The sequence below is a fragment of the Engystomops pustulosus genome, chromosome 3 (assembly GCF_040894005.1).
Source record: "Engystomops pustulosus chromosome 3, aEngPut4.maternal, whole genome shotgun sequence".
NCBI lineage: Eukaryota > Metazoa > Chordata > Amphibia > Anura > Leptodactylidae > Engystomops > Engystomops pustulosus.
Genome location: NC_092413.1, coordinates 81,183,421 through 81,201,190, shown reverse-complemented (window position 1 = coordinate 81,201,190; position 17,770 = coordinate 81,183,421). Strand labels below are relative to the sequence as shown.

The 17,770-nt window shown below is 39.2% G+C and overlaps 1 protein-coding gene across 1 annotated transcript in view; it reads right to left on the bottom strand.

Annotated features, from left to right (window-relative positions):
- The window catches only part of ANAPC1 (anaphase promoting complex subunit 1), a 69,478-nt gene that overhangs the window by 19,847 nt on the left and 31,861 nt on the right, over positions 1–17,770 (bottom strand). The window contains exons 25-36 of the mRNA XM_072141216.1: positions 16,555–16,784; positions 16,119–16,237; positions 15,482–15,753; positions 14,740–14,974; positions 13,879–13,970; positions 9,644–9,778; positions 6,927–7,009; positions 5,916–5,994; positions 3,043–3,117; positions 2,086–2,162; positions 728–818; positions 598–648 (exon numbers count right to left, since the gene is read on the bottom strand). Of these exons, the coding sequence (XP_071997317.1) occupies positions 598–648; positions 728–818; positions 2,086–2,162; positions 3,043–3,117; positions 5,916–5,994; positions 6,927–7,009; positions 9,644–9,778; positions 13,879–13,970; positions 14,740–14,974; positions 15,482–15,753; positions 16,119–16,237; positions 16,555–16,784 (1,539 nt within the window). The remainder of the gene's footprint in view (positions 1–597; positions 649–727; positions 819–2,085; positions 2,163–3,042; positions 3,118–5,915; positions 5,995–6,926; positions 7,010–9,643; positions 9,779–13,878; positions 13,971–14,739; positions 14,975–15,481; positions 15,754–16,118; positions 16,238–16,554; positions 16,785–17,770) is intronic.

Here is a 17,770-nt window from a genome sequence, read left to right as displayed (position 1 = left end):
TGACTATTGACATCAAGCATGCATGCCGTCTGTCCTGATTGATTAAATTCAGTAACAGGACTTAAATTTTGGTGGCGTGACTATTGGTTGGAAAAGGGAAAAAAAAAAATTGAATTTCGAAAATAGAGAATTTTTCCAGAATTTCGGTAAATATCAATTTTTTTTTATATTTGATAAGGAGATTTGCCTTATTATGTTGCTGTCAACCACGAGTGAACGCACTCTCAAAATCACCTCGATATGTTAAAGCAATCCAAAGTTACAAACCATTATAGTGATAACCAGATACGGGGACGGGGACGGGGGGAGGGGGAGTTGGAGGGCCGTGGCAGGAAGTAGCAAAATGGCCACGCTGTTAAGTGGTTATAATATATTACAGTGTTACAATCATCTCCTCCTTTATTCATTTCAGAAACAAAAAAAAATGCTTCAATGGTTTAGTAACACTTCAAATTCGGTCTTGTTTGTGTAAATGGTGCTTATATCCATTTTAATCCCAAAAGAAGAAAAAGGGGAAAAAAACGTTTTTTGTTGTTTTTTAAATTGTGCAGTACCAAACTTTGTTCATGACTAAAGAGGAAGAAATATTCTACTTACTGTGGTAACAGCCTGTCCGGACAAACATTCAAAATCTTTTGCAAATTTACACTACGAAAGGAAGCAAATGGTCAGATAACAGGATACAGCTATACAGATATAAAGACGTTATCAAAAATTTCCTACTTACCAGGCAGTTAAAAGCAGAGAGGTTTGCAGATCCAGCAAAACGAAACCCTAAAGCAAGACAAGCTCCCGCAATTGTGTAGACATGAGCTTGCCTGAAAATGGACCAAAAAACACAACCATCAGGAAGACAGGGCATAGCAATACTGGACTGGTAAAGCCAAAACATATGGCTTTGTTAAATGGAATGTAGCACTTATATAGAATATACTATAATAATTTACCATATTTTTCGGACTATAAGGCACACTGGATTATAAGGCGCACCATCAATAAATACCAATTATCCAGGCAAATTGGTGAAGAACAAGGATACCTATGTGCAGGCCTCGTACAAACTATACAAAAGACTGTAAACAACGATTTATGCAAAATTCTATAGATTTTATTAATGTAACAAAAATAACACGTTTAAATCACCACAATTAAAATCAACCCATAAAAACAATCCTGGCCATGTAAAATGGATCCTGATAGGAGGTTAGGTAAACGTCAAAGACCACAATATAAAGTGAATAGTGCAAAATAATTCATATATACCGACCAGGTTGCATCATAAACAGGAAATATGGTAATGAACCACTGAACCCCGACAGAATTCTGTCGTAGTTTGTCTCAAACAGTTTATAAATGTGGTGCAGGCAGTTTTCTGGCTCTCCAACGACTAGCGTGACAAAAGGGTGTAGCCTATATATATGGAGTAGCCTGATATATGTGGCGTGGCCTTGCACCAAAAAGGTCAGTGGAAGAGAAATACCGCTAACCCGACAGAATTGTGTCCTAACTTTTGGGCGTAAAGTAAGACAACTAATAGGAGGTGCAGAGTTACTAGAGAGTCTTATACTAGGACAGAGTTATCATCCAGCATTAGACACCTCTATAAATCGGGTGTTTGTCAGCACAAGTGTTTTCTGACTTGTTCATTGAGCCCTCACACTTCTTGTTGAATACAATTTTATACTGAAAGATAATGGGGCAGATTTATAAAAAGTGTCCTAAGGTTAGACAGTGCTGAGTTAGATTAGACAGTCTAGACTAGCACTAATATCTGCCCAATTATCTTTCAGTATAAAATTGTATTCAACAAGAAGTGTGAGGGCTCAATGAACAAGTCAGAAAACACTTGTGTTGAAAAACGCTCAGGGAGGATTCCCACGTTATGTTTTGAAACTTATCCAAAAACGCAAATGGAGTGGGTTTGGACAAAACACATAAAACCCCCACCCACTAGCATTTTGGATGAGTTTAAAAATGCAACAAAAAACGCCGCATAGGAAGCCACCCTCAGGGCTGCACAATGTTTGTGTTGAGTTCAGTCTCATCAGTAGATGAGAATCTACAAAAATACATCATATTACTTACGCCAGTGTTTCGAGGTTCAGATCCTCGGAGGCAGGTTGCTCTGCAGCATGCAGTGAAACGCTATTGGCAGTGATGATCTAGAAATAATGGAGATTACAGATTGATTGTCTAAGGAAAATATAGAAAATTAGGGCATGAACTAAAAAATGGTAGGAAACAGTCTGTAAATCAAAAAGATTCGCACAATGTATGATGCATGTTCACAGCTGGGCACATTTATTTAGTAACTTATTATAAGCATCTGTTCACACATAGGATTTGGAAGTGAATTCTCTACCCACAGGTGGATTAGTGTGATGTTTTTCTGTATGCAAACCTGTGACAAATCCACAGTTTCTCGCCTCAAAATTGGACAGAAAATCACCACAAAATCTGGCCCAAATTCTTCTCTGTGGCCATTGCTTTAGTCCTGTGCTGATCTAAGCCCTTAACAATTCTTCCATATAATTACCCCTTTTTTGTAGACACTGATTAAATGGGTTAGCCATTTTTCCTCACGTTTTTTGTAATGTGTGTATGTGCAGGAGGCAAAATATGAAGAAATTTACATATATATATATATATATATATATATATATATATATATATATATTAAATGTTCTTTACAGCTTTCATGATATGTAAAGTAAAGCCTCTGTTTCAGACATGTCTTTTACCTCATCACCTGCCATTCTTTCCATAAAATAGTCATAGATGGAGAGTCATGTGATCCTAAACTATCCTTGGCCAATCTCTCTTTCTGTCCCTGAATACCATCATAAGGTCCTGGAAGGGCGATGTGATCATAACTGTATATTTTATACACAGGAATGGCAGCTGATGAGGTAAAAGCCATTTCTGAACCTGGGGCTTTACTTTACATTTCAGCGGTGCAGAACTTTTAATACATGTTTACTGCAAAATTATCTAATAGCCTGCCTGGGTTATACTGTGAGGCTATATTTGTGATTAACTTACTTCAGGCACATTGCTGTTTACCCATTGTGCATTAGGTAGTATGTCATCCCATAAAATAAGACATCTTGCCAGTGTCTACAATGCAGGAAAAAAAAAAGTTTTAGTCACACAGCCAAATAAATGCGTTGCTATACAAAGTATGCATCATTATCCTGACGCTGGTAATAATAATATTACATGACTGAATAGAAACTTTCAGCTTACAAATTTGGAGCAGAGTTTGAGCACTAAGTTACTGGAACCTCCATAATGTTATTTTCTGTCTATGGTTTGATTGATGAACCACATTAACTCATAAGTCATCCATTTATTGAAGTCACAAATATTTTACGACGTTTCGGTCATCTCAACCTTTGTCAAGTGAGATCTGGCTTTGGCAGGGTGTGATGTGGGTCTGTGGTGAAGCAGCTGCTCCCGCGGCAGTCTAATTCTTGTGAATCTCCCGCAAATTTTTGTATGAACTTTTCTAATGTAACAGCCTTGCAGGATTGGCAGCATAGGCAATCCTATCAAGGCTGCAGTTATCCCAGTTGCTTGTGCATGTTTTTCTACCGCACTTTTTCCTTCCACTCAACTTTCCATTAAAATGCTTTGATACAGCACATCCCATGAATAGTCAGCACCTTAAGCAATGACCTTTTGTGGCTTACTACCCTGTAGAATGTGAGTAATAAATGACTTCTGGACAACTGTCTTCCCCATAATTGTGTCACCTACTGAACCAAACCTTTTAAAACGCTTAGGGTGATGCCACACATGGCGTTTTGAAACAGTTTTTGGTCAGTCCGTTAAAATTTGTCCATTTTTAATTGTGCAAATTTGGAAAACCTGTCAAAAACAGATGCGCTTTCAAAAAACGCATACGTTTTTAAAAAACGGATGCGTTTTTTAACGGATTGCTTAGAAACGGACCAAAAACGGTTTCAAAACGCCATGTGTGGCATCACCCTTAGGAAGCCTTTGCAGGTGTTTTGGGTTAATTATTCTAGTTTTCTGAGATGACAACAGGCGGTCCCCTACTTAACCCAACTTATAGACGACCCCTAGTTACAAACGGACCTCTGGATGTAGCCCTAGGTTATAATAATCAGCTGTAGGAGTTATAAGGTGTCTGCACATAAGCTTTATTGTTAATCCTGGTTCTTATGATTACCCAACAAATTTAAAAATCCAACTGTTACAGAGACAAAAAAAAAAAAATCTGCCTGGGGTTACAATTACAAGTTATACAGTTCCGGCTTACATACAAATTCAACTTAAGAACAAACCTACGGAACCTATCTTGTACGTAACCCCATAACTAACTGTATTGGGTTTCCCTTAGCTGTAAGCCATAATCATCATTAACATAAATTAGCACTGGGAAACGTTCACATTTTGTAATAACTCCATATAATTCCTGAGTTTCACTTTTTGAATTGAATTAATGAAATGTTTTGATTATATTCTTAATTTAATGAGAAGCACCTGTAGATGTGTCTAGATAGGGTTGATAACATTGATAAAATTCCAGTCTCATAAGTGAATATATCCAATTGTAAAGAACAGATGGGTTTGGGGATGAGGGGATGGCCACTTTGTGTTCAGTATATTAAAGAGAACCCGTCATGCAAAATAACCCCCCTAAACTAAATATATTTTCATAAACTGCCATTAGAGAGCATTGCCTCTATCCCTTCATTGTCCCTCTACATGCCTGTAAACCTAAGCAATGAGGTCCTAAAGCTGTATGCAAATGACCTGTGAAATGTCCAATGAAGCATTAGCATATTCAAGCTGTCCTCTCTATTCATGAGTGGGAGGTACAGCCACACCCCCAGTGCTTGACTGACAGCCTGTATAATGATGTGAGCCTGTATAATGATGTGCTTCCTGCTGCTGGTGGCCACGCCCCCTGCAGCCTGTGTGTGCATGTGTGTGTGTTTAGGAGAGATACAGCAGCTCCAGGCAGCCATGTTACAGCAGAACATGTCAGATTCATGTGTAGCTGATGTCTGTGTCTCTCACCTGTGTATTAGGAGGGTGCAGCATGTCAGCAGATGCAGCAAACACACTAGCCATGCTTTACTATACATTACACACAGACATGAGCAGGGGGAGGAGAGGGGAGGGGTAACAGGGGTGACATCACTGCCTCTGACCATGTGACCAGCCTCATTTACATGATAAAGAATAGATGATTTTACAATGAATAATGTATGAAATAACTAGATAAAGGCTGGGATGGGATCCTTGTGAGCTGCTCCAACAGGTAGTAGTGACAGGACAAGTGACACAGACCTGATGACAGGTGTCCTTTAAGCAAATGACCAATATAGTTTAAGTTAAATTTCTGCACCATGTTCATGAAATCAAGTCACAGGCCGTGTTCAGAAATGCCTTCATGCACAGCAGCCTGCTGCTCCCGTCCATAGGATGGCAGGAGATGGATGGTCAAGTGATCATACACTCCCGTGAGCTCTCAATCCTCTACAACACCCTGCGAGCTATCAGTGCAGTGATTATCTTTCTGTGTTTCAGAGCCTGTCACTGTTATCACAGGGGACTGTTATGAGAAGCTGTGTACAACTTTGCCTGGATGGAGGACACACTGCACTGCTTAAACTTTTGGTTTGAATTGCCAGAAGTGGGATATACTCTCCTCCTGCTGCTTAGGCTGCAGAACTTTAACTGAATATATATTGGTAATTATATAATAACAATTAACATTAAAGTGGCCAACCCCTTCAACTCATTTCCAATGCCTGTCTTCATTTGTATAAATGTGTGTTTCCTTTTCCAAGAGGAACCCTGCAGTTTGTTGCCGTTTCATTATAAAATGTAATAAAATTAAATATTTTAGCAGAATAAACCTAACAAAGTAAATACCCTACCCTTAACAAAAGGAACTCTGGCTTAACAAAGTCAAGTAGATACATGGTATCCGGAGCTTGAAGCCAATCAGCGATAGACCTAAGAAAACAATAGAAAAAAGTCAGGGAGCAATATAAAGAGAAATTACAACTGAAACACAGAATATCCTTGACATGCTCTCAAATTTGAAGCTCATTACAGGTGCTCATAAATGTAAGTTTCTAAACAAGTAACAAAATACAGTAGAGAAATAAGCCAAGACAAGCTTCAAAGAGAATAAGTTTTCCTGGATTTTTGAATTTTTTTCAGTTTACAAACCCATATTAGGATTTATCCTCTGGGGGAAAAAATTGTACTTCCTGCTGGCACCATTTTATATTCTGTGCCTTGTACTGGAAAGCTTGAAAAAAAAAATTCCAAGTATGATGGAATTGCATCATTTTCTCATGAGCACTATTTTTATGGCTTTCAATGTGTGGTCCAGATGACACTTTTGTAAAAAAAAACCCAAAACAAAACAAAAAAAAACAGAAAACCTCTTGCTTGGGTATACAAAACACATTTATGATTTTATTTTGTTATGATCAACAGACTATAAGTTCAGTCTGATGTAGACTTGTGGAAAAAAAATAAAAATAAAACACACAGTGACCCCTACCCTCTCCATAGCAATGCATGGCACACGGCGCCATAACACAGGAAAAGATAGGACATGTCCTACCTTTTTCCTAGTGTACAAAGCAGAACGGTGCCCCACATGTGCTGCACCTTATCACTCCGTGTGCCCATTGTTGTCTATAGGGGACATATGTACCACTGCAAGCTGGCAGCCAAATATACCCCCCCCCCCCCCCCACACGGTTGTGTGCATGGGGCCCAAGTCTGATAAGTTGCATTACATTTTACTCATCAGCACTGACTTGATAGCAGATTCTTGACTGGAAGTTAGGATTAAAGAAAAGAGTTCATAAAGACTTCACTTTCAGTAAAAGAACACTGTTTTCCCAATGTTCTTACTTTCTGTGATTTACCTGTTGTTGGTCTTTAAATAGATCATAGCTAATGCCAGAGTAGCTCCAGGGCACGTGACATCTACATTAATGGTGTCTCCTTCCTGAAAAAAAAAAAATTAACACACAGTAAACACAAATGTAAGTACACGCAAGTGCAAATCTGGGAAAATAAGACAGGAACGTGACAGGATAGACAAAGACAACTAATATTAAATGCTCACCATAGCCCCTTACCACCACAACACTTGTGTATGTTTGTTGTTTGCTCCCTCCTCTCAAAAGTCAGAACTTTTTTTTATTTTTCTGTTTACAAACATGCACAAGGACTTGTTTTCAGAATAACAAATTGTACTTCCTAGTGGGACCATTTAATATTCCATGCAATCTACTGGGAAGCTGGAAAAAAAATTCCAAATGCAGCGAAATTGATTCCATTTGTGCCATTTTCTTATTATTTTCACTGTGTGGTCCAGGCAATATGGCAACGCCATGCCTGAAGCTGCCAGCGACACTTTAATGGAGCTTGTATTCAATACAAGTGTTAGCATGAGCCCTCTCCATATATCCTTAATGATGCTGTGCAGTAATTGTAAGGAGATCATTGTTAGGGTGTTAAAACTGCTTTATTAAAAGGGTATTCCCATGAAAACAAGATTCTTAAAGGGCACATGACACGAGAAATTGGCTTAATAAACGATTACCGGTATGTTGTCTGAAAGCTTAACACCTTCCAGATCGTGTATCTTTCATGGCCCAGCTTGGTCCCATCATCCACAAAATCAACTTTGAAGATTTTCTGGATGATGCCACTACACTGGACCAGGAAAGAAACCTGATCAAAAAGGTATTCAGGTGCTTAACAACATACTGATAGTGGTTTATTAGGTCAATATCTGTTGACACGTTCCCTTTAAAGATACTCAGGATAACAAATTAACAAATTCTCTAATTCTATGTTAAAAAAATACAGCATTGCAAAAGATATAATTCCAACATGTCTCTATTAACCCTGGGGTTTACAATTCTCCCTAGATCTCACGGTAATCTCTTGTCTATGGTTGGCAGATTCTTCTAGCTTCTCTAGTCTTGCAGGAGCAAAGCGAGGGGCAGAAGGCGGAGAACACTACAGAAAAATGCACTTCCTGGTTCATCAGCATGCCTCCACCCTTTTCTCACCAACCGTAGAGGAGACTACAGCACTACAAACAAGATATGTTCTTGATCCAAAGGGAGGTGCTGACATAGATGTGCCAGCTGTGTGTTTTATTGTTTAGGTGAGGTAACAGAGGCGAATGCGTCATTGTCGTGTATCCATCTCATGACTCTGATCTGTCTCATCTCTCTTTTTCTATATGACAGATATTAGCAGAATCTTCAAAGCTGAATTGTGTAAAGTGTATATAAAATCTATACCCTGATAATCTAAGCACATTGTCAGCACACAGCATCTCATAGCACAGAGGGATCATAATGTGTCTGCTTAGAGAGTCCTCTGGAATCTTAGAGACCCACACTCTGGAATCTTACACTGACCATCACTGAGTAATAGGAGCTAAAAGTTGGAGCTAAAAGTAAGGTGTTAAAAATGATCTCTAGTGTGTAAACATCCCTAGGGGATTAAAATTTGAGAACCATCTTCCACGGGCAAACCCCTTAAATAGTGAGGCTTCGCTTTACATCTCTCTTCTAGTCATCAATGTCCATTTTGCTTTTAATTTACATATTTTAACCGAGATGTATCATGTTTTTGCAAAGCAAAATGTTAGGAAGAAGTCTCCAAATGAATTCAAGAGAATCATATACAGGCAGTCCCCGGGTTACATACAAGATAGGGTCTGTAGGTTTGTTCTTAAGTTGAATTTGTATGTAAGTCGAAACTGTATACTTTATCATTGTAACCCTCAGCCAAATTTTTTTTGGTCTCTGTGACAATTGCATTTTAAAAATGTTGGGTTGGCATTAGAACCAGGATTAACAATAAAGCTTCATTGCAGACACCTTTAATAACTGCTATAGCTGATTATTGTAGCCTAAGGCTAAAGTACAGTAAATTGCCAACATCCAGAGGTCCGTTTATAACTAGGGGTCGTATGCAAGTCAGGTGTTCTTAAGTAGGGGACCGCCTGTATGTATATTATTACAGAACGTACACAACGGAAACCCTGTCGTCTGGAGAGCCAAGGTACAAACCTGTCTCTACAAACTGCTCTGCTTTCTGCTGCTACTGGACCAGATGTTATTTATTGTGCCAATCTGTGCATGGCTCAAAACCCCTTCACTCGTAGTCAGCTGTAACACTGGCTTGCCACTTCAGTTCTTTTTAACTCTTGTATGGAGGGCAAGGAAGTATAGTGGAGACAAAAAAAAAAAACTCGGATGTGGTGACCAACTACCAAAGAGTAAGTGAAAAACAATGTATCAGATTAGTGCAGTTTTTGCGCAAATGTTAAATGCTCTAAAAGTTGCATAAAAGCATTGTAAAAGCACAAATTATTGCCTCAGTTTTGTGTGGACACGTCGACTACACTGTGAGCGGCAGAACCACAAAGAATGAGGTATGGCTTGCGTCTTAGGGAACCAGCAATGGAAGGTAATGTCAAGAATGATAGTTGCTGCACGAGGGGATATAGTCTCTAGTACACAAAGCACTACTGCAAAATACATTTAAGTAAGAAACCTACTAACATGTAACTAGATGAAAATGCTGTCAAAATATATAGCTGTAACTCTGTTACCTTGATCTGGTAGCTTGGGGACTTGTGTTTTTCCCGGTTAATCCCCACATGTGAACGCTTGTGTCCTCCTACCATATACTGGTACAGTTGTTCTGGCACGTTCAGGTCCGACATGCCAATCAAATTACTTCCATGCTGCACAGACACATACAATTGTATTTGGTGACCACTTAAGTAAGGTTGCACACAGAAATGCTGTACCATATAAAACATACAGAAACAGAATGACTTGGGTCTACAATAAAGGTGTTTTACACTTATACTGGTAAAGAGTGGTATATAGGGTCACCCATATTACACTTGCCCTGTGAAAAAATATTTACTATCAAAATATAGCATAATAAACCAGGAACATTTAATCATAGATCCAGGCACTGTGGCTGTGGTAAAGTCTGTTTGTTATCGATGGCCTTCTTTCTTCTAAAAATCAACTTTTAAATTTTGCTTACAAGTCTGAAGGGCTCCTGGGGAGTTGCCAGAGCCCCTCCATGCTGTTGCACCGTAAACCCCCCCCCCCCTTACTGATGTAATCTCACTGCAGAAGAGGAAGTTTCAGCACACAGTTTTGGCCAAAAAGGAACAAATAACATTACTGTGGCTTGGGATCTGCCTGAGGGCATACAGTCCTGACAGATTGTCATCTGGCAAAAGAGAAAATAATTCCTCTGTTCGATTGTTGTCTTGTATCGGACAGGTCTACTGAAAGCCCATTTATGGACCAGTGAATGGAACACTTCATTGTTCAGACATCACTCTTGTTGGTCCACAGTTGTCTGCTACCCCATGAGAATAACGGCTGCTGTCTTCTGTCTGTATGTACCAAATGTGTAAATGTATGTGAATACATGTACTTTGTTGTTTAAAAAAAATAAAACTGTTACGGTAATAAAAATGATGCGGTCAAAAAGAAAAAAAAAAAAAAAATGAATAACCTATTGTTTGAGATTTTTCTTTTAAATCCACTAGTCTAGTCTAGAAGTAAAACTACTGGTATCTTCTTAAGTTCAAATGAAGTGGATGTATGTCCCAGTTGTCTATTTCTGGAGGATACTGATGTAATTTTGAGGGCGTAATTGTTTCTTTTGAAACCTCTGAAGTCGAGATCTGAGAGATTCTCTTTTGTCCAATGGTCGAAAGGATTTTTGCAGTCTAAAAGAACACCTAGAAATCTTTTCTTCATACTCAAAAGATGGTCCAACTTTTGACGATTTATTATCCACCACAGGTTTTCTAGAAGTTGAATTCTCAGTTGAATTAACTCAGTGGAGTAACTTCTGAATCTGCTATAATGAGTTTGTTGTCCAGATAAGGTACCAGTAGGTTTCCTTCCCTTCTTAGTGAGGCCGTCACTTCTGTCAGTTTTTGAAATGTTCTTGGTGCTGAGGAAATGCCAAAGGGCAGGAAGGTGAACTTGTATTAAAGAATGTGACCTTGTGTAGATTCTATTGAGAATCGTAGAGATCTTTAAGAGATTTTGTGGATTTGAACATGTAGTACAAGTTCTTCAAGTGTTCTTCATTGTGCAAACATGAGCAGGTCTGTAGTTAGTAAGCCAAACTCTCAATTTCCCTAACTTCGATGCCAGTTCCAACGAAATGGTCACAGACTGAAGGCCATAGATAACACATAACAAGATTACCACAGTCACAGTGCCTGTGAATAACAGCCCTGTGAGTAACGTCCTAGGTTTATCAAGATAGATTTTGATGGTAGATTTCCTGGCCACTAGACCGAATCCTGTAGGGATTTTCCATACGGAAGTCATCTCATTTACATTACAAACAGTATCAATATAGAAGAAAACGCATTCACTACATAATGCAATAGCTTATTTGTAGAACACTATATGCAGTTACAAAAAAAATTAAATGTTTGTCAAGTGGTTTTAAAGATTTATATCAAACTGGCAACACATTTCCTTTTAAGAAGCTGTGTAAGATAACAAGTGTACTTAACCTTTAACCCCTTAAGGACGCAGGGTTTTTCGGCTGATTTCTCGCTCTCCAACTTCAAAAATCCATAACTTTTTCATTTTTATGTGTACAGACCTGTGTGAGGGCTTATTTTGTGCGTAACAAATTTTACTTTCCCGTGATGTTATTTATTTTAACATGCCGTGTACTGCGAAGCTGAAAAAAAATTCCAAATGTGGAAAAATTGAAAAAAAAACCGCACGTGCGCACGTGGCTCAGTTTTTACGACTTTCACTCTTCGCTCCAAATAACACGCCTACTTTATTCTTTGGTTCGGTGCGATCGCGGTGATACCAAATTTATATAGGTTTTATTGTGTTTTAATACATTTTCAAAAATTAAACGAATGTGTACAAAAAAGAAAAAATTTTTTTGCCATCTTCTGACGCTAATAACTTTTTCATACTTTGGCGCACGGAGATGTGTGAGGGGTCATTTTTTGCGAAATGAGGCGAAGTTTTCATTGCTACCATTTTGAGGTCTGTGCGACATTTTGATCATTTTTTATTTCATTTTTTATGTTATGTAAAAAGGTGTAAAAGTCGCATTTCGGACATTTGGGCTCCATTTCCCGCCTCGGAGGTCACCGCCGCCCGTAACCCTTTTTTTTTTTTTTTATAGATCGGGCATTTTGGGACGCGGCGATACCTAATATGTCTGTGATTTTTACTGTTTGTTATGTTTTATATCCGTTCTAGGGAAAGGGGGTGATTTGAACTTTTAATATTTTATTAATTTTTTTTTATTTTTTAAACATTTTTTTTTCTTTTTTTTTGCACTATTTTTTAGACCATCTAGGGTACATTAACCCTAGATGGTCAGATCGCTCCTACCATATACTGCAATACTTCTGTATTGCAATATATGGCATTTTTGCAGGTCATACATTACAATGAGCCACTGGCTCATTGTAACGAACCTGCATAAGCTATGTAGCCTCGTGTCAAAAGAAGACCCGAGGCTACCATGTTAACCGTCTTTTAAACGCCGCCGGCGACTTTGCCGGCGGCGTTTAGAGGGTTAATAGCCGCGATCGGTGCAAGCACCGACCGCGGTTATTAGCGGTGGGGGTTTTGTGCAAAATGCAAAAACCCCCACCTCTGTATGAAGAGGACTCAGCCCGTGAGCCCTCTTCATACATCCCTTATACCTCTGCGCCGTAGAGCTACGGCGCAGAGCGTTAAGGGGTTAAAACAAGCTTTACATAAAGGAGGGGGGGGGGGTGTTCTGAAAAAACACGTCCGCTTCTTACAAAAACGAATGGTGCCACACCTTACCCTGGTTCGTACCTAATCCAAAAGAAAGTGTAGGTGGGGCAGCACAGCCGTATAAGGCTGCATTCACACAAATGTATGAGAACGGACGTATGCTACCCGCACCGTACTGTTTTTGTACGGGTTACCTATGGCCACATTCATTTCAATGTCCAATACGTCCAACCATTTACAATAATAGAAATTATATAATGGCAAAAAACTGTTATTCCGAATGTACATGCAAAGTGCTACTGTTTTATACAGACTAAGCTCTATTCATTTCTATAGAACTGAGCTGCAATACTGGCACAAACCAAGGACAGGGATGCTGGGGCTTGCACCCTACCATTTGGGTAACAAACCCTTAGTGATTTCTCCAGTCCAGTATTTCCGTTTATGGTTCTCTTTGAACTGGTGGGGAGGGAAAGGGTGGTTGTGCATAAGCCCTTTCCCCCTCCTTCTCCATAAAACTTCATTGTGAAATTAATTTTATCAGGAAGAGTGATAGCATGTGAGGAGCAAAGTAAGTGGAGAAAGAAGCACTTTGCACTGATGAGATACCGTATTTTTCTGACTATAAGGCGCACCAACAATAAATGCCTGTTAAAACGTCTAGGTTCATATATAAGGTGCACCAGATTATAAGGCGCACCTGATTATAAGGAAGAATGACCAGCACGTGCAGATCTGTGCACAGTTCAAGGCATCTGTATAACAAACACCAGAAAAGATAGATGCATATACTGGACCAATGTACAAATATAAATTTTATTAATCAAAACAAGACAAAAAAATACAATAAAAACACTAAAAGGGTACAAAGTTCAAGGCATCTGTTGTCTGTAAGTACAGTTCATATATAAAAGGTGCAAAAGGATTTCTTGTGCGCCTTATAGTACGAAAAATATGGTAAATTACATTGAATTCCATTGTAATATTTATTCATACAAAGCTAAGCTAGTGACAATATAATATATATAGCAAAGCATCAACTTAAGCAGCTTACCCCAAGACAGACCATACCCAATGCCAGGCCAGCTGCCAGTGAATAAGACTCTCGATCAGTGCAGTACTCCATTTCAGGTCCTGGGGGCCGACCTAAAGATAATTCAGATATACTGTTATGGGTTTAAATATAAATGGGGTTTCTAAGCGGACAAACATAAACAAGATGTCTATTTAAATGCAGTCCTAATGGAGGCCCGGCTGGATGACTGGAGTAAATATACTCTGGTTTCAGCATTGGACTTTGAGTCCTATAAAACCAGAAGAAATGACACCACAAGACCCGATATTAGTGAATGATTCAACCATCATCTGCACAAAGTATGTTAGATCATCACTTTTGGTTGACAGGACCAAGTTGGGTATATTTTTAAAAATGAAGTTTAAAGGGGTTGTACCAACTATTTAAGTTATCTACTATCCTGAGAATAGGGGATAAAGTAATCTAAACGTTCAATATGAGGAAGAAAGTCTGCACAGCCAAAATTCAAAAAGTACTTGCTCTCACCCCAAGAACAGTTTGGTAATGTGATTTGATGTACTGCTGAATCCTTGGTTTTAGTAAGGCTTGGCCTTCATGTGAAAGTGTGTCTTACTGTTACCATCTATTAATTTATATTCATACAGATAGTGTACACAACAAAAACTATATTGTGATTATTGTGAGGATTTCTGGTACTTTCATTCACTGTCTATGAATGCCATTGATGCCTACCTATTAGACATAGCTAACAGACATCCATTGATGGCACCTGCAGAGGCCACCCACTGCTTTTTGCACAGACACATCTAATATAAATATTGTGTGTGTATACAAATTTTTTTATATACATATATATTAGCTATATTGTGCACAATTTACCTATTTCGGCCAGTAAAACTTCTGCAATATGTCGGTGTGCCGTTCCCTGGTAGACCATACCAATACCAATCACAGCAGCCACTTGCACATTATGTGGCACATCCAGCTCAGTGGATGTGGGAGGTAAGAGAGCTGGGATATGAATGCTAAGAAGCCGCGTAATAGAAATGTCCATGGTACCAAGCTTAGCTGCTGAAACCCCAAGTAGCAATCCAATGCTTGTCATCTCATGACCCTTTTGGGACAGACAATAAAATACAGATTATTAAAGTGTCATTACTAGAAGTCACAATCAAACTGTAAGGGTGTATACACACGAACGTATGGTTACGGCTGAACGGGCACACTGGAAAGGAGGAGGGATGAGCGCTGCTCGCCCCTCCCTTCTCCATAGAAAATAAAGCCGCACGGCCGTTCTTACAGCCAAAGATAGAGCACGCCATTTCTTTTTTATGGCCATGGCACGATACGGTGAGCACTCGTTATGCTCACTGTATCAAGATTTGACGCCATAGACACCTATAGGGCACATATATCAGGCCAGACAGATATCTGTCCCGCAAACGTTCATCTGAATACACCTTAAATAGAATGTCCAAAGCTATAACGAATGCTGAAAAGTGCAGTTGCATACAGTGGCATGTAATGTCATGAAGTACTCTACAAGTTTGATTAAGATATAAATATATATAGGGCTCACAACTAATAATGCAAATAAGAAATCTAACCACAGTAGTCATACCTTTGTCAAATAGTCATGGATGTTCAATGTTGCCAGCTTGGTGAGGTGCCCATTTAAACCCAATGCCATAAGAAATCCAGCATACTCATTGGCTAGCTCTGCATTCTTAGGTTTATTGTAAACAATCCATGCAGAGTCTATCTGAGATGCAGGGGCAATTTTCAAGCCTGCAGCCACACCATTGTGAAAACTGGCCCAACATGCCATATTCGGTGGTACGTCAATGTTTCCACTATTGAGATCTACCGTTGTGTTTCTAGGTGGTGCTCGGCCTGTTCATTATAAAAAAAAAATTATTAAAACCATTAGGTTTAAAAAGTTATTGAATATATACAAAGTGTCCAAGTAACTTCTGTATCCAATCTGCAAGCAGTGCATTATAGAGCAAGAGGATCTGAGGATAATCGCACCTTGCATTCTATTCCACCTGAAATCAGCATGTTATGGCACAGGAGTAGCTAAGCAGATTTTACAAAACACCTTTCAGGCAGGGTATTAGAGAGCATTAGTAGCTGAGCAGACTGAACATCAATCTGTATCTTGCTCTATATAGACACATTTATAACAGTGAAAGATTTCCAACAATACATACTCTACGCACAAAAAACTAAACCAAAACAGTATACCAGAGACCAACCTGTTAGGTTCAGTTTCGGAATGGGAAGTGGTTCTGTAGGAACTGGATGGTGGGAAAATAAAGTGAACATCCCCCGGCCTACAGGTAAGGCCATGGTCCTCTGACACAGCTGGAGCAGTCTACAAGAAATAGTCATGTATATGATAACTTGTTCACCACATCTGTCATTCCACCAGTGCAATATTTTGTATCTATCCCTGTTTTTACACCAAATAGGCTAATTACTCTGTCAGGTTTGTATGTCCAACTGCTGTAGCCTAGAATGGTCCACATATCTATAGAGCCTAATTAGCATAAAAAACCAAGAAAACAGTAAATGCTAGGGAATTTGAGGGCGGAGAAAAAAAATGCTGAAATCTTTGGAGAAACACAGAATGCACAGAGTTTTAGTTTATGGAGAAAGATCCTATTTCAATAGTGACATTTTCACTGTTACCTGTTCTCTTTCTCTTCAATGTACTCATGATCGCTCACTTCTGGCATCTGAACAACATTAACACGCACAGGATGGGAACTCTGAAGAAGTCTCCGCACTTCCTGCACTCTAAGGTCTTCACTCCAGATCAAAGACATCACCTCTTGGTTCAAGTCATTCATTCCATCATCATCTTCTTCTGCCTCCCCTGCAGGTGGAACTTCTGCAGATGGCACCTGAGCCGTAAATGACTGAGAAAAAGTGCAAGGACTGATCATTTGGGATTGTAAACAAAGAAAAAAAAGATTTTAAGGAAAGATTTTAACAAGGATTTCCAGGTCTGTAGGAGATCAGCTGCAATTCTGCTTCCTATAGATAGAAGAGATCTGTACATGAGGCTCATCTGTGTTCATTTTGGAAGACAGAAATAGCTGATCAGTGGGTTTCTTGGTTCCAAACTCCCAGGGACACCTACTCATAGATCCAGGCATTGTGACAATTTTTGTATATTTCTTATTCATTGCCTCCTTACTTTTAAAATTATGCTAAAGTACAAGAGCAGCTTGTGGGGGAGGGTCTGCGAGTAAGGGTCTTGGTTTATGATGCTTGATTGCAAATTGTCTTTAAATTGATGGATGTTGTAATTTTTCTTTATTAAATTTCGTTTAAATATTGTGCAAAAACTAAATTTACTATTCTCTAGGGCAGTGATGGCTAACCTATGGAACTGGTGCCAGAGGTGGCACTCGGAGCCCTTTCTGTGGGCACTCAGGCCATCACCAGAGATGACTCCAGGTATCTTCCTGCAGTCCCAGACAGCCCAGGACTTGCTGTGCACAGAGATATTTTAAAGTGACAGCTCTACTTGGGACTTTGTTCTGCTTTATTGGTGTCCTCAGGGGCTGGTATCAATGAAAACTGTGACAGAGAAGGGAGTATAAATCACAAATTGAATTTCTGTGTTGGCACTTTGCGATAAATAAGCGGGTCTTTGTTGTAGTTTGGGCACTCGGTCTCTAAAAGGTTCGCCATCACTGCTCTAGGGCCTCCTTTTTAACTCCTTAAAGCTCCATGTCATGTATACATGTCCAAAAAATGACAGTTATTAACAGTTATTCCGGGCGTTGAACCTGTAAAAGGAAAATAGCGCCAAAATGCCACTTTTTCGCCTTTTTGCAACATATTATAAAAAGCAACAAAAAGTGATCAAAAGGTTAAACAGTCCTCAAAATACTAG